Source organism: Elephas maximus, chromosome 3 (genome assembly GCF_024166365.1).
Source record: "Elephas maximus indicus isolate mEleMax1 chromosome 3, mEleMax1 primary haplotype, whole genome shotgun sequence".
Classification (NCBI taxonomy): domain Eukaryota; kingdom Metazoa; phylum Chordata; class Mammalia; order Proboscidea; family Elephantidae; genus Elephas; species Elephas maximus.
The window spans coordinates 94,930,763-94,955,646 of NC_064821.1; the positions used below are offsets into that span (position 1 = coordinate 94,930,763).

The 24,884-nt window shown below is 38.7% G+C and overlaps 1 protein-coding gene across 3 annotated transcripts in view; it reads right to left on the bottom strand.

Moving 5' to 3' along the window:
- The window catches only part of NRDC (nardilysin convertase), an 82,132-nt gene extending 59,345 nt beyond the window's left edge, over nt 1–22,787 (bottom strand). Inside the window, exons 1-5 of one of the 3 annotated variants that reach the window (XM_049875160.1) lie at nt 22,273–22,787; nt 4,744–5,041; nt 1,864–1,997; nt 883–952; nt 645–726 (exon numbers count right to left, since the gene is read on the bottom strand). In XM_049875160.1, coding sequence (XP_049731117.1) covers nt 645–726; nt 883–952; nt 1,864–1,997; nt 4,744–5,041; nt 22,273–22,616 — 928 coding nt within the window. In that variant the 5' untranslated portion in view covers nt 22,617–22,787. Of the gene's footprint in view, nt 1–644; nt 727–882; nt 953–1,863; nt 1,998–4,743; nt 5,042–22,272 lie in introns of those variants that run through there. The other 2 variants (XM_049875158.1, XM_049875159.1) reach the window with 2 other exon arrangements.
- Between the last annotated feature and the right edge of the window lie 2,097 nt (nt 22,788–24,884).

Genomic DNA, 24,884 nt, shown 5'->3' on the forward strand with positions numbered 1-24,884 from the left:
CAAATGTGTTGCAAAACTGAAAGAAAATATACCAACACATTAACAGGGGTTATGTTTTTGTTTCCTTGTAAGATCATGGAGAGTACTTACTTTTTTCATTAGCTTCTGTTTAAGCAATTCTCTATAATGCTCATATATTATTTTTATACTCAAAAAGCCAGTAAAGAAAGATACGAAAAGACAAATAAATCTATAACTTATTTGTAAAAAGGTTAAAATTTAACTATAAGCATATATGCAGATTAAATTGCTAATATAAAAACTTGTAAGGTGAAAAGCTTACCCTCAAGTACCTTAGAAAACCAGAATATAAAAAATGAATTTGCAAAAACAAATATGGATCTAAATATTTTTAAATGTATCACGGTCACAGAGGTTTTATTTAGGTACATTTATAATTAAACTGAGGGTTTTCTGTTTCATTTTCTAAGTGGTTTCATTCTAATCTTCACTTAATACAAGTACAATCAAGGAGATTACAAGTCTTCCACTATGATATTCCTAAGTTAAAGATGTTTTCTTAGCCTTTTCTCTTGTTAAACATACCGTATTTCTATCAACCAACTACCTATTCTTGAAATCAATTTATCCAAATTGAGGAGGGAAAAAACACACTCTGGAATGATATTTTACAAAGATCTTACTGTGCTCCAAAAAGTGTGCCAGCCCAGGCAGGTCATCCGGATCAGCAAAACTCCCAATTCCAACACAAAGAGCCGCTGCAGACTGGAGTAAGTAGAACACATACAAACAAAGATTCAGTTCCACAGGAATAATATTAGCATCTCGTTTTAGGGATTTGTTTGGAGATGGACGATTCCCAATAGAAACTAACAAAATTCTTTCCCTGAGAATCAGGAGGAGCAGCAAAGTGAAACTCACCAGAACTGTGTCAGTTTCACCCTGCTGCTCCTCCTCTTGCCATCCTGCCAAATGCTGAACAGGTGCAGACCTAAGGGAAAAAGCAGAAAGAGACAGAAAAAAGGGGAAGACGGACTTGGGCAGCCCACCCAAATATCATTTCCCGTCAGTATTTCAGAGTTCTGAACCATGTTTGCTCCCTGGATTAGCAGATTTAAGAAATCTGGAGAAGTAACAGATCTAGGTAGACCATCTCTGAAGATCTCTAAGCAATTAAACATTCTGAGTTCAGTGATTCAGTTACTAGAAGTGAAACCTCTCAACATGTTATTCAGAAAATTGTTTATTTTTATTAAAATAAAGAGTAAAATAACATTTCAGGAAAACATCTAACAAAGATAATAAGTAAATGGTTAGGAAAAAAAATCTGTAGCTGTTAAAAACTTCAAAACTAAATTTTAAAGAGGCTTTTTAGTTCTTCACTTCTTACTGAAGATATACTACATAGCATACATTACTTATCAACAGATATTCTCCCAATACCTTGGGAAAATCAGAGTTTTAAGTCCAACAAAATAGATGGGCAAGAACTGCACCAAATTCTGCACTTAAAATGATTACAGCATACCATTACGTCATTGTAAATTAAAAGACACAAAAAAAGGAGGAAAAAACAGTCAATTCAAATCTTTGAGCACAGGAAGTTGAATTGTTAACTGTTCCAATTTCATAAACATCAATTTTAAAGGGTGAAACACATTGTTTTGGTAAATGGTTACCCCCTTAGGAGTAGAACTTTTAGAAAAGAGCATGTACTTGACAAAGTCTAACCATGTGTCAGAAAACGAAAAATATATTTTTAGAAGAACCAAACAGCCTCACTTAATAAATCCTGTCTTGTTTTTTTGAAGACTTGGGTCCATAAACTCATTTAAAACATGGAGAAATATCCACTTCTTCAAACCACAGTCTAACCTGTGATGTTTTTAATAGTTGCCTAACCTGCTTTCAGCTCCAACTACCCCATTAAGTTTTCTTGTCTCGACCAGCTGGGTTGAAGACATTTTTTTATAAGTTGACTTAAACCACAGTATATCAGTCAGCTTTGACCACAGCAAAAACAGGCTCTGCGATTGCTAGAAAAGAAATTCATACTTGAGAATTTTCTACCCAAAAAATTCACGCTTGAGAAATTCATACTTGAGAATTGAATTAAGAAAGGCCTGAACAAATCATAACTCAATATATACCATACTTAAATTTCAATTTTGTTTATTTATCCAGTTTTTGAGATCAAGAATAACTCCATTTCAGGAGGAGGAAAATGGAAAAGGATGAAAAAGATGGCTCAGAAAAGTAGTTAACTTCTTTAGGAAAAGGCTCCCCCAAAACCCATCAAAAGTGTCTTCTTCCCAATTCCTTTGTTAATTCTCATAAATATAAAAAAATATATATATTTACCTTATTTATTATTATACCTCATATTTATACCTCATATTTTATACCTCATATTTACCTTAAATAAGGTCCAAGTTTTTCAAATGAAGTTAAATTTCAAATTAAATCACAAAACCACTGTAAAAACCATATACCACTCTTATTAAAAAAAAAAAAGTTGCCATCGCATCAATTCCAATTCATGGCAATCCTGTGTGTGTCAGAGTAGAACTGTGCTCCACAGGGTTTTCAATGGCTGATTTTTCAGAACAGCTTATCAGGTCTTTCTTCCAAGGTGACTCTGGGTGGACTCAAAATGCCAACCTTTCAGTTAACAATGAACATGTTAACACTACCAGAGACTCTGATACGGCTCTTAAGGCGCCGCTTATCTAGACTAATCTACTTTATTTCCCTTTTCCAGACGCTAATTTATTCAATTAATAAAAATTATTTTCCATTGTTACAATCATACAATTTTTCCTTTCACCAATGTACCCACTGCTTCAGAATCACAACAATTTGATCACCTCTTAGACCTACTTTAAGTCTTTCCATTGCTTTCTAATATGATCCAGACAACTGGCTATCAATATTTTACAAGGAAAAGTATAATACTGAGTTCTCAGGAAGAAAGGTAGCATCTGTCTTTTTTTTTTTTTTTTCTTTTTCTTTTTTTTAATGATCACCAAAATCTGACCTTGCTGCTTCTAGATAGGTAAACTTCTAGAGTTTGACCCACTTAAGCAAATAAGAAGGCCATACAAAAAAGTTCCACGTACATCTTCATCAAAGAGCTTTACAAACTGCTATATAAATCTAAGGTATTTAATTATGTCTTGACAATAAAATGGCTGTCAAAACCATTTTTTAATTCTTATAACACTAATGCAACACTCAATCCTTGAACCTTGTTTCTCAGTTAATAGGAGATATGACAAATTTCAAAGCATAGTAAAAGCTACTTGTAGATTAGAAATTGCTTACAGATTGACAGATAAATACAGAAAGAAATTTATAGTTAAGAAGTTATAGGAAACACTCAGTTAAGAAGTTATAACGCAGTTAGTCTTAGAGCTAAAATGGACCTGAAAAATTATATAACCTAATCCCGTTTTAGGAATGAAAAGGCCCAAGATCATCCAGAACGACAGGCAGAGCCAGAATTAAATTCAGGTCTCCTGGCTATCAGTGTTCTCCCTACTCTGTGACTTTTAGTTTTCTAAGTTAAAATTATTTGGCCTATCAAGCCATCCAAAAACAGAGGCATCATTCATAATGCGAGTAAAAAAAAACCCAGTGCCGTCGAGTCGATTCCGACTCATAGCGACCCTATAGGACAGAGTAGAACTGCCCCATAGAGTTTCCAAGGAGCGCCTGGAGGATTCAAACTCCTGACCCTTTGGTTAGCAGCCATAGCACTTAACCACTACGCCACCAGGGTTTCCACAATGCGAGTAGCAAGGTGCAAATGGCTTCTTAAAAACATGACTCAACCCCTCCAACAACTTAGTGAAAAAAGTCATACAATCTTCCATAAAAATTAAATCTAATACATTAAAAAATGTATTTAAAATATATCTACTACTTGTCCCTTACATCCTCAAAGTATAATATGTTTGACATCTAAACTTTAGTCTTAAAAATCTGAACTATAAGTCCTATGCATGTGGGCTGTACCAGGTTGAATGTGATATTAATACTGAAAAACTAGCTTTAATAAACATTTGCTGGTCAATTCCACTGTACTGCCTCCAAAATATTATCTTCTAATATAGGTGCACTGTACTGCAAAATGGAGGCATTCTTTAAAAGACTTCTAGACAGAAAAATTAGCCATATCAAGCCCTATTTATCATTCGTTGACTGTTATATATTCAACTAACTAAGCTCAACCCCCCCACTTCTATATCAACCCTTCCAATTTGCTCTGTTATTTTGTCCAGACTTTTGTTGCTTTTCCACAAAGAGAGGTAAATCATAATCATTTACCTACAGAAAAATTATCCACAAGAGGACTCCTAGAATTTCAGGCCAGGAAAGGACTCTACAGTAACACTGTTCTTCTTTTTCCAGTCTTTCCAGGGGGTAACACTCTATTCCATGCCAAGAATCATGCAGATCCTCACTTCTCTCTTTAGAAACCTAAGCCTTGCCCAGACTATTGTTTTTTAAACATGTAATGTGTACAAATACACATAAATTCAAGAATTATCTCTGAGAAATAGGGTTATGGGTGATTTTTATATTTTTGCTTTTCTTTATTTTCCATTAGTTTCCACAATAAGCATTTATTACTTTTATAATCAGAGCAAAATGTTTTTTAAATGTTATCTGTATAGAGAAGAAAGTACCTCTACTGAAGATCAAAGGATATATACTTCCTTTTGCCATTAAGATATAAAGCATGAGTTCAGAACAAGATTTAATAGACATGACTCGCACCTGTTTCTCAGTGGTTTTCTTTCTAACATCTGCTCGCTCTTCTAATTCTTCCAATTCATTATCCTCAGTATCAAGATCATCATCATGTTCGTCCTCATCATCAAACTCATCTTCATCAAAACCCTCTTCATCATCATCTTCTATTTCAGCTCCAGAATCTTCATCTTCATCATCATCATCTTCCTCTTCTCCTTCTTCCTCTTCCTCTTCATCATCTGTCACATCTCCTGTTTTACCTTCCATATTACTTAGGTCTGAAATCAAAAGTGCCTGCAAGCCATTCTGTAATTTGATGTATCTGAAAAAAGATGGCAGAACACTTTCAATCAGTTGCTCATTACACTACACCAACACAAGTAATCAGTTTAGCAGAATAAATTAAAAATCCAAGTATATACACATACTATTATGGATTAAACCGTGTCCCCCAAAATTTGTGTTGGAATCCTAACCCCTAGTAATCCTTAGGAAATAAGGTTTTCTTTGTTACATTAATTACATCATGCCCAAGTAGGATGGGTTCTAAATCTAATCATTTCTGGGTTATAAAAAGAGCAGATTAGGACACTGATATGCACGCATGGGGAGGAGTTGATAGAGACTCTATATGAGGGTCACCTGCAAGTCAAGGAACCTAGGAATGCCAAGAACTACCTACGAGGAAGGAATCTATATGACCAAGACCCTGATTTGGACTTTAAGCCTCCAGTACTGTGAAGAAATAAATGTCTGCTCTTTAAAGCCATCCAATTGTGGTATTTCTATTACAGCAGCACTAGGAAACTAAAATACATATAAAACCAGTGCTATTTTTAAAATAATAAAATCAGTTGCTTCTAGGGAAAGGAACATCAAAAGCTACTCAATTACTGATTAGCTGGAGGGAAAGAATGGGAGAGACACTTTTCACTGTATACCCTTTTTGTATTTTTTGAATTTTGAACTATGTACATATATTTACATACTAAAAAAACAAATTTTAGAAGTTAAGAACAAATAAAAATAACATACACGCCAATCCCACCACTTGGCCTCCCCTACTATTTTTTAGTTTATAAGTACTTAAACATTGAACCATATCAAAAGATTTACCCTAAAAGAAAGGTATCCCTCAATATACAGCGCAATCACGCCAGTTTAAGTGTTAAAGCAAAATCTCATAAATTAAAACCCTGTTCATTCCTTTTTCTACGATGTATTTGACTTTATACCAGTTGCTTTTATGGACTAAAAAAAGAGTTGTACCTCTGAGGAAGCTAAATTCCAGACTGGTAGCCCTGCAGGAAGATGATTATTCTGTTTAGTAAAACTAGTGGGCCAGTTTGATGACTAGATATCTACTATAGATTGCTTCATTTTATACTCATTCTTTCATGTGTTTATTAAGCATTTAGCACCAATTATGTGTCAGACACCATGATACAATAAGGATAAAAAGAATTAAAACCACATTCCTCACTGTCAAGCACACTGTTTAGTAATGAGACAATCAAACCAGTACAATAGTGTGTGCTAGAGGTAAACCCAGAATGTTAGAAAGAAGCAGTTGGGAAGGCCACTGAGATAAAATGTATTTAAGCTGAGCCTTTAAGATGAAAAACAAGTTAACCAAGTAGAAACTGGGAGGAAGAAGAACATACAAAGAAAAACAAAGAAGGGTACCTCTGGCTCAAGACGGAGGACTATACAAATAGATTTATCTCCTTTCTACACCAAAAATCACATTTAAATGACAGAAAAACATTTTTTGTGGCTATTTTTTGCTTTGGGATTTTTTGAGAATAAAACCATGACAAAAAATAAAAAACAATGCTGCTAGCAGACAAGAAATTTTGATAAATTATTAGAAGACGATATGCAAATTTGATCAGATTAATGGAGAAAACAGAAAAAAACGCAAACCTAAACATGCGTGATAAGATGCTGGTTCTTCCCAAGAAAGCCTAGATCTCCAGATCAGTAAGTGAAAAGAGTAGGGAAAGCCTCATGATAAGCTCAATTATTAATAAAACTGGCAATGACCCAAATGTCCACTGGGAGCGGAATGAAAACACTGTGGTATATTCACAAAAAGGAATTTTTTTCACAGAATGAAATATTATAAAACAGGGAAATACCTAATTCAGCAACAAGCTACAACACTGGTAAATCTTTAAAACATCATAATGAATGAAAAAACCAAGTCACAGAAGACTACTCAGCATATGAATATTATTCATACAAAGGCAAAAACAAGCAAAAGTAAACAGTATATTGTTTAGGTGCACATATATATGTGATAAAATTTTTTTAGGCCAAAAAAAAAACATTCAGAATCGCTGGGGGGTATAGATGGAGAAGATAGGGATGGGCATAGAATCTAGTTCTTAAATTGAGCGATGAGTTATTCTTCTTGAGTTTATTATTCACCACTTATATAGAGTTGCATGTTTTCTTCGGCATATATCAAATATTACAGTCTTAAATAATAAAGACTTTCAGTCATCATTTGGCCAATCAGGCCACACCCCTCCCTGCCAACTAGTTAGCCAAACAGTAGCAGCACAGGAACTGTTTTCTAAGAATGGGAACAATCCGCCTAAAACTGAATCCTAGTATGAATCTTAGAGATGGAGAGAACCAGAAGCACCATTTGAGGTTGTCCCAGACATCCATATCAGACATCAAGGCAGGGTGAAGAATAGTAGGAGGCAGAAACTCTGCTCAGCTTTAGTAAAGAGCAGTTTTTTTATTAGCTTAAAATTTTCAAAATAAATAACAGAACAGGAAAAAAAAAACTAAAGGCATTCTACTTTCAAAATAATCCCATGCATTCTACTTTGAAAATAATCACAAATCTGTTAACATTTCATCATCTTTACAACTACTTCTCTAGTCCATGCTGTCATCATCTCTACTCTCCTAAGTGGTCTCCTTATTTCCAACCTAACGTTAATATCCTAGCATACCCACCCACTAACATACACACACTCATACACATAAACACACACAGACCACAGGTCTATTCTCAGCAGTCTCCATAAAGCAGATCAGGACATTGTCCTTTTCAAAAACCATCAATGGTTTCCCATAATACTTGGAATAAAATCCAAAATCCTTATCATGGCCTCCAAAACTCTAAATAATCCAGTCTCCCACTACTTTTCTAACTTTTTTCCCACTGCTCCTCCCTTGTTTTCTCTTATTTCACCAAATGACTTGTTTCTTGAATATTCTAAACAGGCTTCTATATCAGGAACTTCGCACTTGCTGTTTCCTCTGCCCTAAGAGATTTTCCCTCAGATATAGTATTTGTATGGCTGTTAACCTCTTTCAAGTTTTTGCTGAAATTTCCTCCTTTCAGAAATGCCTTATCTGACCACACTATCTAATATAGCACCCCAGTCTCTAACCTCTTTTACCCTGCTTAAAACTTCTTCACAGCATTTATCATTAGTTGACTTTCTGTTTGTTTTCTGTCTGTACCTTTAGGATGTTAGCTGGGTCTTTTTTCTTCACAGCTATAAAACAGCACATGATATGTTGTAAAGATTTAAGAAACATTTATTGAATGAACAAACGAATGTTATTGTCTGAAGGGGCCCTGAAACATGGTAGGTACTTAATATCTGCCGAATGAAACAAAACATCAGATAAAATGAAACACCTAGTTTTGTAAAAATAAATAAAATTATGCGTACGGATACATTAAATGTACCTAAAAGTACAGCAAATGAAAGAAGAAGATACAAACCAAATTTAACAGCTGTATATATCTGGAAGTCACTGGGTGGTTGGTGGGTTATATATCTGGAGAGAAACTCTGGTGGCATAGTGGTTAAGAGTTCGGCTGCTAACCAAAATGTCAGCAGTTCAAATCCACCAGGTACTCCTTGGAAGCCTTATGGGGCAGTTCTACTCTATCCTATAGGGTTGCTCTGAGCCAGAATGGACTCGACAGCAACGGGTTTGTTCGTTTGTTTAAATATGTATCTGGGGAGAAGAGAAAGGACTTTCATGCTTTATAATTTCTGTACTTTTTCAATCTTTTATAATAAAAGTACAGTCAATTCCTGATATCCATGGTTGCTATTTTCTATAAAGTCCCTGTGAACACTGAACTAGCGAATACCAAACAAGCCTTGTTCAACTGTAGCTGGGAATGTTTTACTACTCTGCACATTTACATGTCCACAAATGACCACAAAAGCATCACAAGTTATTTTTTACAAACTCGCCAAAATGGAATTCATGAATATTGAGGATCTACTGTACATTTACTTGTGCAATAAAAATGATTTAATAAAAATCCAAAATCCACTCCTTAGTAAGAACACAAAAAGTTGTCCTTAGCTTAACAGAGGGTAGCTTCCACAAATAAACAACAAGTTCATTTAAAGTCAGTAATGAATAAAAGGAAACCGTGGTGGCGTAGTGGTTAAGTGCTACGGCTGCTAACCAAGGGGTCGGCAGTTCAAATCTGCCAGGCGCTCCTTGGAAACTCTATGGGGCAGTTCTACTCCGTCCTATAGGGTCGCTTTGAGTCGGAATCGACTCGACAGCACTGGGTTTTTGTTTTTTTTTTTTTATGAATAAAATGTGCATTATCATAACTTTCACTCAACATCGTATTAGAGATCACAGCTAATGGGAAAAAGGATACAAAATATAAATTGTAAAAAAATACTGGAATGCTGTCAGAAAAATAGCAAAGTAGGCACCCCAAACACCCATCCCTCCATAAAAACATTAAAAAAAAAAAAAAAGATGAGAAATTTGGAAATGGATAGTAGTGACTGTTGCACAACATAGTCAATATAGTTAATGTCACTTAACTGTACACATAAAAATGGCTGAAATGCGTTGTTACATATATTTCAAAATAAAATTTTTTAATTAACAAACAGTAATAAATTTTTTAAAAAACTGTCAGAATCAACTTTATCAGAACTCTGGAAAACAGTCACAGATTTATAGCAACGAAGTGAATGCCAAACCAAGAAAAAGGCAACTTGGTCAGTGGCAGTCTTAAAGACAGAGGTCCGGATTTGCAGCTCACTATTTCTGGAGGGAACAGAGGATAATTTATTTGTAAATTATTGTGTTTATTTGTTCTAACCTAACTGGGGCTACCTGAAAGACTGATGCAAGGCACACGTTTGTTTTGCCTAACATGATGGGCTTGCTCAAAAGCCCTGTAAGGTAACCGAAAAACCTGCAGCCACATGGGGCAAAATGTTACAAACAACAGACTACCTAAATCCTTGAAAGAAAAGCACAGAAATTTTCTTTGGGAAATTAGGGCATTCAAAAGCACCCCACCATAGGGGGAATTAAGGAAGTCACACACGTGCCCAAGACAGGATGTACACTTAGAAAAGACCTGTGAAGACCCTAAGCTTTCCCCACTGCCTGATCTACAGGCTCAGTATAAGCAGAATTTGAAAACTGAGGCAGATTGTAAATGGCCTGACTAAATGTTAAAGGACTGCCCCAGCTAAGAGTCAATCCACAAAGACTGGAAGAGGTTTTGTTTTGTTTTTTTAAACTACTGGTGTTCAAAAAATCTCAATCTTAACACCGATTGGGCACAAGCTAAGTCTGCAACAAGCAAAAACAGCAAACTCTAGGGAAGAGGAAGAATCTATTTTCCAGAGTCATCACATTTTAATGTTCTAATATCCAGGTAGAAACCCTGGTGGTGTAGTGGTTAAAAACTACAGCTGCTAACCAAAAAGCTGGCGGCTCGAATCCACCAGGCATTCCTTGGAAACCCTATGGAGCAATTCTATGTCCTACAGGGTTGCTATGAGTTGGAACCGACTCGACAGCAACAGGTTTGTTTTTTTTTTTTAACGTCCAGTTTTCAACAACAACAAAATCACAAAGCATAAAAAGAAACTTAAACAAAAAAATGACCCATTCGAAGTAAAAAAGTAAACTGACAGAAAGTAAAGACAACAAACAGGCTTACCACAAAAAAGCTTTAAATCAATTGTCTTAAATATGTTCAAAGGGCTAAAGGAAATCATGGACAAAAACCTAAAGAACACAACGAAAATGATGTACGAACCAAATGATAATACCAATACAGAGAAAGAAATTATAAAAAGGAACCAAACAAAAATTCTGGGACAGAAAATTACAATAACTGAAATGAAATATTCACTAAAGGGGTTCAATAGCAGATCTGAGCAGGCAGAGGAAAGACTCAATGAACTCGAAGATAGGATAACTGAAATCATCCAGTCTGTGGAGCATAAAGAAAAAAGAATGAAGAAAAGTGAACAAAACCCTAAGGGATCTGTGAGATATCATCAAACCAACCAACATATGCACTATGGGAGTCCTAAGAGGAGATAAGAAAGAGACAGAGTTTGTGAAGAAATAATGGCCAAAAATGTCTCAAATTTGCTGAAAGATACAAACCTACACACAAAAAGATTGCTCAATGAACTCCAAGCAAATTAAACTCAAAGAGATCCATACTGATACACATTATAATCAAGCTGTTGAAAGACAATCTTGAAAATATCAAGTAACAAGTGCTCATCACAAATAAGGATCCTCAATAAGATTAACAGCTAATTTCTTATCAGCTTTGGACATGTTATCAGGAGGGACCAGTCCCTGGAGAAGGACATCATACTTGGTAAAGTAGAGGGTCAGTGAAAAAGAAGACCCTCAACAAGATGTATAGCAATGATTGTGAATAAGGCACAGTACTAGCCAGTGTTTCTTTCTGTTGTACACAGGGTTACCGTGAGTTAGATCCAACTCAACAGCACATAACAACAGCCTCCTGTGAGAAAATAAATTTTGTTTATCAAAGAAACCCACCAATGGTATTTCTGTTACAGAAGCACTAGATAACTAACACAACTACTTTCAGATTAATCTATTAAAACATTGCTTCACTTGTATCATTTTCATGCTCCAGAACCCACAAGTTCTTAGTATGTACTAAAGTATAATTCACCCATTCTCTACATTAGCTATTTCAAACCTTCACCACTCAAGGCTTCCCCTATACTTTCTACTGCTTCCCCTACAACTTCTCAGAAGACCACTTAGGTAGACCTTAATGCCTACTTCAAGTAGCCCTGGTGGTACAGTGGTTAAGCACTCAACTGCTAACCAAAAAGGTCAGCGATTCAAACCCACCAGCCACTCCGCAGTAGATAGATGTGGCAGTCTGCTACCCTCAAGATTTACAGCCTTGGAGACCTACGGGCAGTTCTACTCTGTCCCATAGGGTCGCTATGAGTTGGAGCTGACTCAATGGCAATGGGTTTGGTTTGGGTTTAATGCCTACTCTACAGGAAGAAGAAAAAAAAGTCTATAAAACACAAACTCTTTCAACTCCTCATTGCCTCATTCACACTCATTATACCTTCTTCCACTTTGAGTGAAATTTTCTCTTCCTTCTCTCTAAAACCAATCCCTCCTTGTATGTTCTTGATCCTGTCACCTCACTACCATCTAAGGACCTTTCCCATCCATTATCTCCTGTATCTTCAACTTCTCTCTCTCTCTCGTTATTTTTTCCTCAGGCAATAAACATACTCAAGTATTTTCCATCTTGAAAAAAACTCCCTTGACATTCTGTACTGCTTTATCCTATAACCTCCTTCCAACTCCTCCCCTTTAACATCAAACTTCTTTAAAATGTCTACCTCGCTACCTAAAATTTCCTGCTTTCTATTCACTCCCTTAACTCATTGCAATCTGGCTCTGCCTCCCTACCATTCCTTTGAAGCTGTTTTTATGAGGGACCGATAATTTCTTGGGTGCCATCTCCAAAGACAGTATAAGTCCTTGTTATTCAATCTCTCAGTATTATATAACAATGATCACTCCTTGCTTAAAATATTCTACACCATTGGCTCTTCATTTAAAAAAAAAAAAAAAGAATGCCACTATCATTAGTTTTCCCCTGCTTCCTACCTGCCCTTTTTCAATTGTTTATGGGTTGCTCTCCTTCTGTGTTCTTACAGGCCTTTAGCCTTAGAGAGATTAATTAACTTGCTCAAGGTCATACAACTAGTTGATGGGAAACTAGATAGTCACATAAAAACCCAAAAGCAAACCCACTGCCATCGAGTTGATTCCAACTCATAGCAACTCTATAAGTACAGCCCTATAGGGTTTCCAAGGAGTGCCTTGTGGATTTGAACTGCCAACCTTTTGGTTAGCAGCCACAAGTCTTAACCACTATGCCGGTGGGGTTTCCAGATACTCACACAGATGACTAAAATGCATACTTTACACATATCTCTATCCTCTATCTATTACATTTAATACATTTCAGCTTCAGTATCTGCTCCCTGACCCCACTCTTTAGATTATGAGTTCCTTGAAGGCAAGAGCGCTCTTAACACCATTCAGTTCTTCAAAAACAGCGCTTTTTAACATTAAATCTTATTTCCAAAAACAACATTTTTGTTAAGAACATTAATGTTCTATTCTTACCAGTCCATCAGTCCACAGTGAAGAAACCTGTCTAAGGAATGGTAACAAAAGATATGTTTATTAAAGTCATATTACTATTTAGAGAATCTAATGTATTTTAGCCTTAAAAGCATTCACTTTTTTAAATGAGCTTGAATCTCACAAGGTAAGACCTATCTTACCTCTACTTTATAAGACACAAAAAGTACAACCAAAATCGAGTGTTTTGGATTCAGTTATCAGATTGTTTTCAAGGGATTAGATGGTGTTAAGCTCCTAAACCTAACCTAACCCATTGCCATCGAGTTGATTGCGACTCATAGCAACCCTGTAGGACAGAGTAGAACCGCCCCATAGAGTATCAGTGAGCACCTGGTGGATTCAAACTGCCAACCTTTTGGTTAGCAGCTGTAGCAAGTAACTACTATGCCACTAGAGTTTCTGTTAAGCTCCTAGAATTTATATATACAAGTAAGCACATGATTTTTCTTGTACCTCTAAGATTCTGGATCACACTATTAATGTGGATAAACCAAAAAAAAACCAAACCCAGTGCCGTCGAGTCGATTCCAACTCATAGCGACCCTATATACATACAAATTCCCTGGGTGGTGCAAATGGTTTGTGCTGAACTATTAACCTAAAAGTTGGTGGTTTAAAGCCACCCAGCAGTGATGCGGAAGAAAGACCTGGAGATCTGCTTTGGAAAAGATTAAGCCAAGAAAACCCTATGGAGCAATTCTACTCTGTAATACATGGGGTCACCATGAGTCAGAATAGACTCTACAGCAACGGGCTTGCTTTTGGTTCCATACATACAAATGTGAATTGCTGCCTTATATATTTGATAAAAATATTCCTATCCCAGGGGTTTTAATTGAAATGATCAGTAAACCCATGTTCTTCCTGTCCAATATAAAAAGAAGATGTTCTCTTTTTTCTGATATATAGCTGCCTTCTGATATCTTAGATTTGCCTAAGGCTTCTGCTCAGATGTGAGCCACCCAGCCCCTAACTATTTGGGAGGCTAGCAAGTGTTAGTCATAATTGTGTTCCCAAAGATTTCCTGCTCAACAGGATTATAATCCCCCTTCTGTTCATCAGCACACAAGAGTTAACAACATAATAAATTGTAAGAGATAACTTGTACCTCATTCAGCATTCACCCACTGTTACTATATTGAGAATTTATCAAGATAACCATATCTTGTAACAATCACATCAAAATTTAAATCAGAAGGTCTTGCCCTTCAGAAACTTACACGCCTTTTCATATGTTCTCTCCTCCCCCACAGAAAGATAGGTCTTTTTACAAAAACGTAAACACGGTAATTGTTTCATGCTTACTTAAGTCAATCCGAACTTCCTAACAAAAGTGTTCTTCGTTGTTAAAGTAATTGACTACTTAGCAGGAGCAGAATATCCAATAAACAAGGTAAGTACAGGCTTACTTCCTAATCTGTAGTGAACAATTCCTCATTCACGCATGTTAGGGGTTATAAATTTGAAAAGAGGCTTTGATTCTGTAGGAAGGTGCTATGGGGTTGGAAGAGAGGCAGATGCCAGGTGCTATGGGGTTGCAAGAGAGGCAGATGCCAGCCATGCCTAGAAGCAGAGTTTTTGATGTGGTGAAAAAACGTGAAATGGTTCACTACAGACGATCTGGTAAGCAAGGTAAGCACCGTGAATGAAGATTTGAACAATAGTTCCCATTCTGGAGTCTCTTAATCCTTCCAGAAGAGAAAGAAATCAACACTTACTGAGCAGTCCCTTAAAAAGGTGCAATAGGTGTCCTGCAGGTATGCGTAACATTTCAAAAGAACTGAATAAATATTGCACACATACAAGAGTAAAATTCCACAGGTTATTACTTAATAAATACAAACTGGTAAACAAATCTCTCAAGGCATTGTATCACAATATTCCTTTAAAACAGGTGCTCTTCTGGTGCTTATTCACACATTCGAAAAGACACACAATTCTGTGATGTGATATATGTATTTTAATGGACCAAGTACAATGTCCTGCTGAAATACAACGGAAGGAGGGATTAGTTCTGCCTGGAGAGACTTTACAGATATATAATAGCTGAGTGGGGCCTGAAAGGATAACTCAGCTTTCTGGCCTGCAGATGTCTCATATATGTTTCTGGTTACAAAATTTTACAGAAATTAACTTTAGGTTGGATAAGTCTTTGAAGATACCTAGTCCTGGGATTTTTCACCTTTCTTTTAAAGTTACAAAACTGTTTCTTCGAAAGTCTAAGTGGAATTCTAATATAAAAAACAAGTAAAAGTGAATTTGCTCTTATGAAAAGGAAAGGATGGGTTATTGGGAAACACTTCTATCCTAGTCAATCCTCTTCATTTTAAAATAAGAAAGTTGAGACACTAAGAAGGAACAATGAGTTGACCATAATGATAGCAATCCAAAAACACAGCTATTCAAAGAACACTTCTGAAGCATCATTTCCTCTTTGAAGTCCTTCCTTTCTTCTCAGGTGGAATTTGCCATTTCTTACTTTATTCCCCAATATGCAGCACATACTTTCATTATGGCTTCTAGAAAACATTAGTGCCCTAATTTTACTTTTTTAATGTGTCTGTAAGTTCCCTAAAAGCAGGGACTGTTTTAATCATCTTTGTAGTGCAGCACCCAAAATACAATGTTACTTATAAAGTTACACTAAACTAGGTAGCCTTACAACTGGACCAATAAGCAACATCATGATAAACGGAGAAAAGACTGAAGTTGTGAAGGGTTTCATTTTACTTGGATCCACAATCAATGCCCACAGAACCAGCAGTCAAGAAATCAAACAACATATTGTTTGATTGCCTATTGTTGGCAAATGCGCTGCAAAAGACATTTTTAAAGTGTTAAAAACCAAACATGTCACTTGGAGGAATAAGGTGTGCCTGATCCAAGTATTCTCAATCTCACGTGCATGTGAAAGCCGGACAATGAATAAGGGAAGACTGAAAAAAAATTGATGCCTTTGAATTACGGTGTTGGCAAAGATTAATTTACCGTGGGCTGCCAGAAGAATGAACAGGTTTGTTTTAGAATAAGTACAGCCAGAATGCTCCTTAGAAGTGATGGTAAAGAGACACAAGGAAAATATTAGCCCAAGAAATAAAAGGGACCACATAAACCAGAGAATCCATCAGCTTGAGACCAGAAGAACCAGACGGTGCCCAGCTGCCATTAATGATCACCCTGACAGGGAACACAACAGAGAGTCCCTGAGGGAGCAGGAGAAAAGTGGGGTGCAGAACTCAAATTCTAGTAAAAAGACCAGACTTAATGGTCTGAGACTCGAGGAACCCCAGAAGGCGTAGCCCCCAGACTTCTGTTAACCCAGAACTAAAACCATTCCCAAAGCCAACTCTTCAGACAAAGAATAGACTGGACTATAAGACATAACTGCCAAGCATCTGTCAGTTTGTCATACTGTGGGGGCTTGTGAGTTGCTGTGATGCTGAAAGCCATGCCACTGGTATTCAAATACCAGCAGGGCCACCCCGGCAGACAGGTTTCAGCTGAGCTTCCAGACTAAGACAGACTAGGAAGGACCTGGCGGTCTACTTCTGAAAAGAATTAGCGAGTGAAAACCTCATGAATAGCTGCGGAAGATTGTCCGATATAGTGCCAGAAGATGATCCCCTCAGGTTGGAAGGCACTCAAAATGCGACTGAAAAAGAGCTGTCTACTCAAAGTAGAGTCAACCTTAATGACGTAGATGGAGTCAAGCTTTTTCGACCTTCATTTGCTGACGTGGCATGACTCAAAATGAGAAGAAACAGCTGCAAACATCCATTAATAATCTGAACCTGGAACGTATGAAGTATGAATCTAAGAAAACTAGAAATCATCAAAAATGAAATGAAACACACAAAGATAGATATTCTAGACATTAATGAACTGAAATGGACTGGCACTGGTCATTCTGAATCGGACAATCATATGGTCTACTATGCCGGGAAATGACAACTGGAAGAGGAATGTCATTGCACTCATCATCAAAAAGAACATTCCAAAATTTATCCTGAAGTACAATGCAGTCAGTGATACAATAATATCCATATGCCTAAAAGGAAGACCAGTTAACACAACTATTATTCAAATGTATGCACCAACCACTAAAAGCCAAAGACGATGAAACTGAAGATGTTTACCAACTTTTGCAGTCTGAAATTCATCAAACATGCAATCAGAATGCACTGATAATAACTAGTGATTGGAACACGAAAGGTGGAAACAAAGGAGGATCGGTAGTTAGAAAGCACGACCTCAGTGATAGACACATGGTGGAGACTGCATGATTGAATTTTGCAAGACCAACGACTTCTTCACTGCAGATACCTTTTATCACCAACATAAACTGCGATTATACACATGGACCTCACTAGATGGAAAACAGAGAAATCAAATCAACTACATTTGTGGAAAGAGACGATGGAAAAGCTCAATTTCATCAGTCAGAACAAGGCCAGGGGCTGACTGCAGATCAGACCATCAACTACTCATATCAAGTTCAAGTTGAAACTGAAGAAAATTAGAACAAGTCCACAAGAGCCAAAGTATGACCTTGAGTATATCCCACCTGAATTTAGAGACCATCTCAAAAGAACTTATTTGACACACTGAACACTAATGACCGAAGACCAGACGAGTTGTGGGATGACATCAAGGACATCATATATGAAGAAAGCAAGAGGTCATTAAAAGGAGAAAAGAAAAAAAAGACCAAAATGGATGTCAGAAGAGACTCTGAAACTTGCTCTTGAACGTAGAGTAGCTAAAGCAAAATGAAAAAATGATGAAGTGAAAGAGCTGAACAGATTTCACAGGGCGACTCAAGAAGACAAAGTAAAATATTATGATGACATGTGCAAAGAGCTGGAGATAGAAAACCAAACAGGAAGAACACGCTCAGCATTTCTCAAGCTGAAAGAACTGAAGAAAAAATTCAAGCCCCGAGTTGCAATACTGAGGGATTCTACAGGGATTCTATTAAATGATGCAGGAAACATCAAAAGATGACGGAAGGAAAACAGAGTCACTATACCAAAAAGAATAGGTCAGCATTCAACCATTTCAGGAAGTAACATATAATCAGGAACCGATGATACTAACGAAGTCCAAGCTGCACTGAAGGCACTGGCAAAATACAAGGCTCCAGGATTGACAGAATACCAACTGAGATGTTTCTACAAACTGATGCAGCACCGGGAGTGTTCACTTGTCTACGCCAAGAGATTTGGAAAACAGCTACCTGGCCAACCTACTGGAAGAGATCCATATTTATGCCTATTCCCAAGAAAGGTAATCCAACTGAGTGCGGAAACTATGGAACAATATCATTAATATTACCTGCAAACAAAATTTTGCTGATGATCATTCAAAAACAGCTGTAGCACTATAAGTACAGGGAAATGAAAGAAATTCAAGCCAGATTTAGAAGAGGACATGGAACCAGGGATATCATTGCTGATGTCAGATGGATCCTAGCTGAAAGCTGGAAATACCAGAAAGATGTTTACCTGTGTTTTATTGACTATGCAAAGACATTCACCTGTATAGATCATAACAAATTATGCATAACATTGCCAAGAATGGGAACTCTGGAAGACTTAATTGTGCTCATGAGAAATCTGTACACGGATCAAGAGGCAGTCCTTTGAATAGAACAACAGGATACTGCATGGTCTAAAGTCAGGAAAGGTTTGCATCGGGGTTGTATCCTTTCACCATACCTATTCAATCTGTATGCTGATCAAATAATCTGAGAAGATGGACTACATGAAGAAGGGGTGTCTTAGTAATCTAGTACTGCTATAACAGAAATACCACAAGTAGATGGCTTTAACAAAGAGAAATTTATTTTCTCACAGTCTAGTAGGTTACAAGTCCAAATTCAGGGTGTTGGCTCCAGGGGAAGACTTTCGCTCTCTGTCGGCTCTGGAGGAAAGTCCTTGTCTTCAATCTTCCCCTGGTCAAGGAGCTTCTCAGATGCAGGGACCTCGTGTCCAAAGGATCTGCTCTGCTCCTGGTGCTGCATTCTTGGTGGTATGAGGTCCCCAACTCTCTGCTTGCTTCACTTTCCTTTTATCTCTTGAGAGATGAAAGGCAGTGCAGGCCACACCCCAGGGAAAATCCCTTTACTTTGGATCAGGGATACGGCTTGATCAAGAGTATTACATCCCACCCTAATCCTTTTAACCACAGGCAGAGACCATGATTTATAACACATAGGAAAAACACAAAATGGAGGATAAACACATACGGCCTAGCCAAGTTCACACATATTTTGGGGGGATGTAATTCAATCCATTACAACAGGCATCAGGATTGGAGGAAGACTTATTAACAGCCTGAGATATGCAGATGACACAACCTTGCTTGCTGAAAGTAAAGAAGACCTGAAGCACTTCTTGATGAAGATCAAAGACCACAGCCTTCAGTAAGGATTACACCTCAACATAACAAAAACAAAAATCCTCACGACTAGACCAATAAGCAACATCATGATAAATGGAGAAAAGATTGAGGTTGTCAAGGATTTCATTTTATGTGGATCCACAATCAACATCCATGGATGCACCCACTCCATGGATGCGGCAGTCAAAAATCAAAACACGCATTGCATTGGGCAAATTGGCTGCAAAAGACCTCTTTAAAGTGTTGAAAAGCAAAGACGTTACCTTGAGGACTAAGATGCACCTGACCCAAGCCATGGTGTTTTTAACTGCCTCATATGCATGGGGAAGCTGAACAAGGAATAAGGAAGACCAAAGAAGAATTGACACCTTTGAATTACGATGCTGACAAAGAATACTGAATATACCATAGACTGCAAAGAAATGAACAAATCTGTCTTGGAAGAAGTACAATCACAATGCTCCTTAGAAGCAAGGATGGTGAAACTACATCTCACATACTTTGGACATGTTATCAGGAGGGATCAGTCCCTAGAGAAGGACATCATGCTTGGTAATGCAGAGGATCAGTGAAAGAGAGGAAGACCCTCAATGAGATGGATTAACACAGTGGCTGCAACAACCGGCTCAAGCATAGCAACAATTGTGAGGATGGTGCAGGACCAGGCCGTGTTTCGGTGTGTTATGCTTTGGGTCACTATGGGTCGGAACCAGCTCAACGGCACCTAACAAGAACAACAACATAAGACATGAAATGATACTCGTGACGAGTGTGCTTCTTAGTTCAAGGAGATACATGAGACTAAATGGGCAGCTCCTGTCGGGAGGTGCGATGAGAAGGCAGAAAGGGATAGGAGCTGGCTGAATGGACACAGGAAATCTGGCGTGGAAAGGAGGGATGTGCAGTCACCTTATGGGGATGGCAACTAGGGTCACATAACAATGTGGGATAAGGTTTTGTATGAGAAACTAATTTGTGCTATAAACTTTCACCTAAAGCACAATTAGAAAAAAAAAAAATGAGGATGTTGAGAGCTCATCTCACATACTTTAGACATGTTATCAGGAGGGACCAGAGCCTGGAGAAGGACATCATGCTTGGTAGAGTGTCAGCAAAAAAGAGGAAGGCCCTCAATAAAATGGACTGACACAGTGGCTGCAACAATGGGCTCAAACATTACAATGAATATGAAGATGGCGCAGAATCAGGCAGTGTTTCGTTCTGTTGTACGGAGGGTTATTATGAGTCAGAACCAACTCCACAGCACCTAACAACACCACCACACTAAATTTCAGAAAAGATGTAAGATAGCTCAGCACCTAAAGCAAGTAAGTATTTGTCAAATGAATTTGCCAAAAATGAGCTCACTAAATGAAATAATAAATCCAAAGCAGTTAAAACAGTATGATACAAAGTATATATTTTATGGGTATTAGCTATTACTGTGTAACTTTATATTAGCAAAACAAAGAAAAAAAAACTGAAGCCTTTACTGAACATTTGAATGTGGAAGTCAAAAACTAGACATCTTTTATCAAGTTTTCAACATGCTCATTTACTTACACATTACCAGTGCAACTACCGATTTGATGAGCAACAGAGAAAATTTAGCCCGACTATAATAATCTCTTGACCCTGCAGTCTGAGAAAATAATAAAAAGAGTTGTACTGTTAAACTCTAGATTTGTAGTGAAAGAGGAAACTGGGCTGGTCCTAACCTTTGGGCTGAGTCTTCTTTCTCAACCTCAGTTTCAGCTGTCTGTCAAACGGAGGGTAAGGAGTGGAAAAGATTATTTCTAAGGTTTTTTCCTGCTATAACACTGTAAGGGGTTATAAAAAACTGGTTCCTAACCGGAATCCTTCTTCAGCATTCTACTCAATGAATGAGAACTTACAAAATGATCTCTGTTTGAAATGCATCACAGTCATGACATTCTAGGAAATAAGCTACCTCTGAAGGAAATATTCAGGTAGGCCTGAATATTGAGCCACCAGAAGATGTTTAGAGGATGCCCACATAAACCAAAAGTAGAGAATTTTAGAATTAGAAGAAATCTTAAAAGTTTCTATGACTCACCCAATTGAGACCCAAGTCTTCTCCAAAATATTTCTGGAAGAGGTCACCCAATCATTCTTATGATAGGGAACTACTCATGGATACAATCCACTTCATCTTAGGCCAACTATGTTACAAAGTTTTTACTGAAGCCACCGCCAATCCCTTGTAACTTCCACTCATTAATTTTACTCCTCTTCCACCTAAAGGCCCCTCAAATATTTGATAATAGTGATAATATGCCCCTTAAATTATCTTTTCCAAAATTAAAATCTCCAATTCCTTCAACCTTTCCTCATGACATACAGTACTAAGACTCCCTCACCATCCAGCCTGCCTTCCTTAAAGACACCTCCTTTCTAGCTTTAACTAACGTCAAAATTACTCGAACAGCCCTTCCCATTCTGACATTCTCTGACTCCCTGTGAAAACCAAGATTTCCCTCTTGTCTAGACGACACCACATGGAAGCCCGTAACTGCCCTTGCTACCTCCATCCAAAAAGCATTAGGGTTGGGAAGTATGCCCCTGTTGCTCCTTCGGCGGCAACAACACAGAGGCCCGCACTCTGTTCTCCCCAGTCCAAGCCTCCTCCCTCACCGGTATTGCTTGGGGTCGCTGGGGGACTTGACGATCTCAGGGTCTCCGGCATTACTGACAGGCCCTCTCCGTCCCTCCTCCTCAGACTCATCGGCTCCTAGGCGGGCAACCCGGCCGCTCTCGCCCAAATCCTGTCCATTGGGCTGCAGGTCAGGACAGCTGCAGGTAGACTTCGCCTTGTTCCTTCCAGGCATGGTCAGAGTAGGAAAGGGTCTGGCGGCAGCAGAGTCTTCGCACTGACCCCGCGCTTCGATTCTCCACGGCGCCGCGAGCTCTCGCCCGGCCTCACACCAGAACTTCTTCCCTGCGGCACGAACTGCAGCAACCGTGACTCTCCTCAGCATTCACCACCAGGCCTGAACGGTGGGCATCCCTCTCCCCAGGGCGCACCTCCTCCTCCTACTCCTCCAGCCGCTCCTCCTCCTCAGCGTTTCAGAGGCGGTGGCGGCCGGCGCTGGTGCTGCCGCAGCCGCTGGGGAGGACAGGCCTGGACCCCTCCCCCAATCCGGTCTCCCTCAAGCTGACTTCCCCCCTCCGCTCTCTAGCCGCCGATGACGCTTCTGATTTTAGCCAATCGGGAGGCAACATTGCAGTCACGTGTACGTAAGCAACCAATGGCAACAGGGAAGGGAGGGAACGAACAGGGCCTGGCTGGATTCTCGGAGCACGCAGAGAGCTCTTCGAAACCTGGGGTGGGAGGGGCGGGGAAGAAGAGGCGGAGAGTGAAGCGGAGGACGACGGGAGAAGGGCGCCTGGAGGGCTGCGCCTCGTTTATGACGTACGCGGGGAACTGGTTTGAGACAACCTCCGGATAGTGCTCCGCGGCTGAGGGAAAAACATCCGCTTGCTGAGAAAATCAGGGAGCACGTGGGGAGAATGAATTTCAAGGATTTATCCCCATTTGTGCCCTGTTTTGTGTACATTTTCCCCTTAGACTCGGAGCGGAGCCTTCGGTCGTGGCTCATCACGTAAAAAAAGAACCCCGGCAGTCTTTCCCTGCCCCGCTGCTCTGGGGCTGAACTGAGCTGAGCGCAGGAAATAGCTCTTTGCTCCTTTAGCTCTGGCAAACCCTGGTGTTATTCGCCCTTAAGGCCTAACACAGTTAAGAGTGTTCGCTCTTCTAGCCCACCTGCAGGCTAGAGTCCACAGGGTAGTGTTACATTTAGCCAACTTTTATTGACTAGCTACTGTGTATCAGAATGCCAGCCCTCAAGTACCTTTTCCCAAAGTCTTTCCTGCTTGTGACTTGTGGTGGACAATCATCTAAAATGTGACTGAAACATGAAAAGTACATTTTTTGACACGAGTCAAAAGAGTTTACTGATACCGTGGAATAAATATATGTGAATAAATGGAGAAAGACTTGAAGCAGGGAGTATATTGATGGCTGTTATAAGTCCCTTCTTTGTTGTGAACAAATGTGGATTGAGCACCCATCAGCCCCAAAAATCAAACACAACTCATTGTCGCCCAGTCAATTCTGACTCATAGTGACCCTGTAGGTCACAGTAGAACTGCCCCATAGGGTTTCCAAGGAGCAGCTGGAGGCTGGTGGATTCAAACTGCCAACCTTTTGGTTAAACAGCCCAGCTCTTAAGCACAGCGCCACCAGGGCTCCACTATGAGCCCATAAAGCTCAAAGTTACATCTTCAATCGAGATGTCTTTTGAGCTCCAGACAAAGGGGATACAACAATGAAGAAAAATTCCTGCCTTGGTGGACCTTGTATTCTAGCAGGAAGAAACAGTAAAATAAATTATATACTATAATCAAAAACAAATGCAATGAAGACAACGCAGGATACAGGAGGATAAGGGGTTGAGGAGGAATGCAATGATGAAAGCCTGAACTAGGGCAGTGGATAAGGTAAATTCATTGGGAAAAAAAAGTTAACGCAGCTTAAGTTTCCATACATCTTTTCAAGAACCTATCAGTTTTTAGATTAAGCAACTCCATTAGACTGCTTTTCTTCAAAGCAGTGTTTTTTCTTTTTATCTCCAGTGCGTAGCAAAGCTCAGTACATAGTAAAGTAGCCAGGCAGTAAATGTTTGTTGTTGAAGAAATATATGGAATAGCATATCTATATTTAGGGTTTGTTTTGTTTTTTGTTTTTACTCTCCAAAGCAACAATGCCATGAATTCTTAAGAAATCTTAAAATTCAGCCAGTCATTAGAATTTTCTAACTAGAAACAAAGAGAAGCCCCACCTAAGTTTGACTTGTTTTTGCCTTTAAAAAGGTTGCCTCTGAATCTTACAGAAAGTGTCACCAAGCTGCAGAAATTTGACAAGTCGTTGTTGTTGTTGTTAGGTGCTGTTGAGTCAGTTCCGACTCATAGTGACCCTATGTACAACAGAATTAAACACTGTCCAGTCCTGCGCCATCCTCACAATCATGTTTGATCCCATTGTTGCAGCCACTGTGTCAATCCATTCTCGCCGAGGGTCTTCCTCTTTTTCACTAACCCTTCTTCTTTACCGAGTATGTTGTCCTTCTCCAGGGACTGGTTCCTCCTGATAACACGTCCAAAGTATATGAGACAAAGTCTCACCATGCTAGCTTCTAAGGAGCATTCTGGCTATATTTTTTCCAAGGCGAACTTGTTCTTTCTCC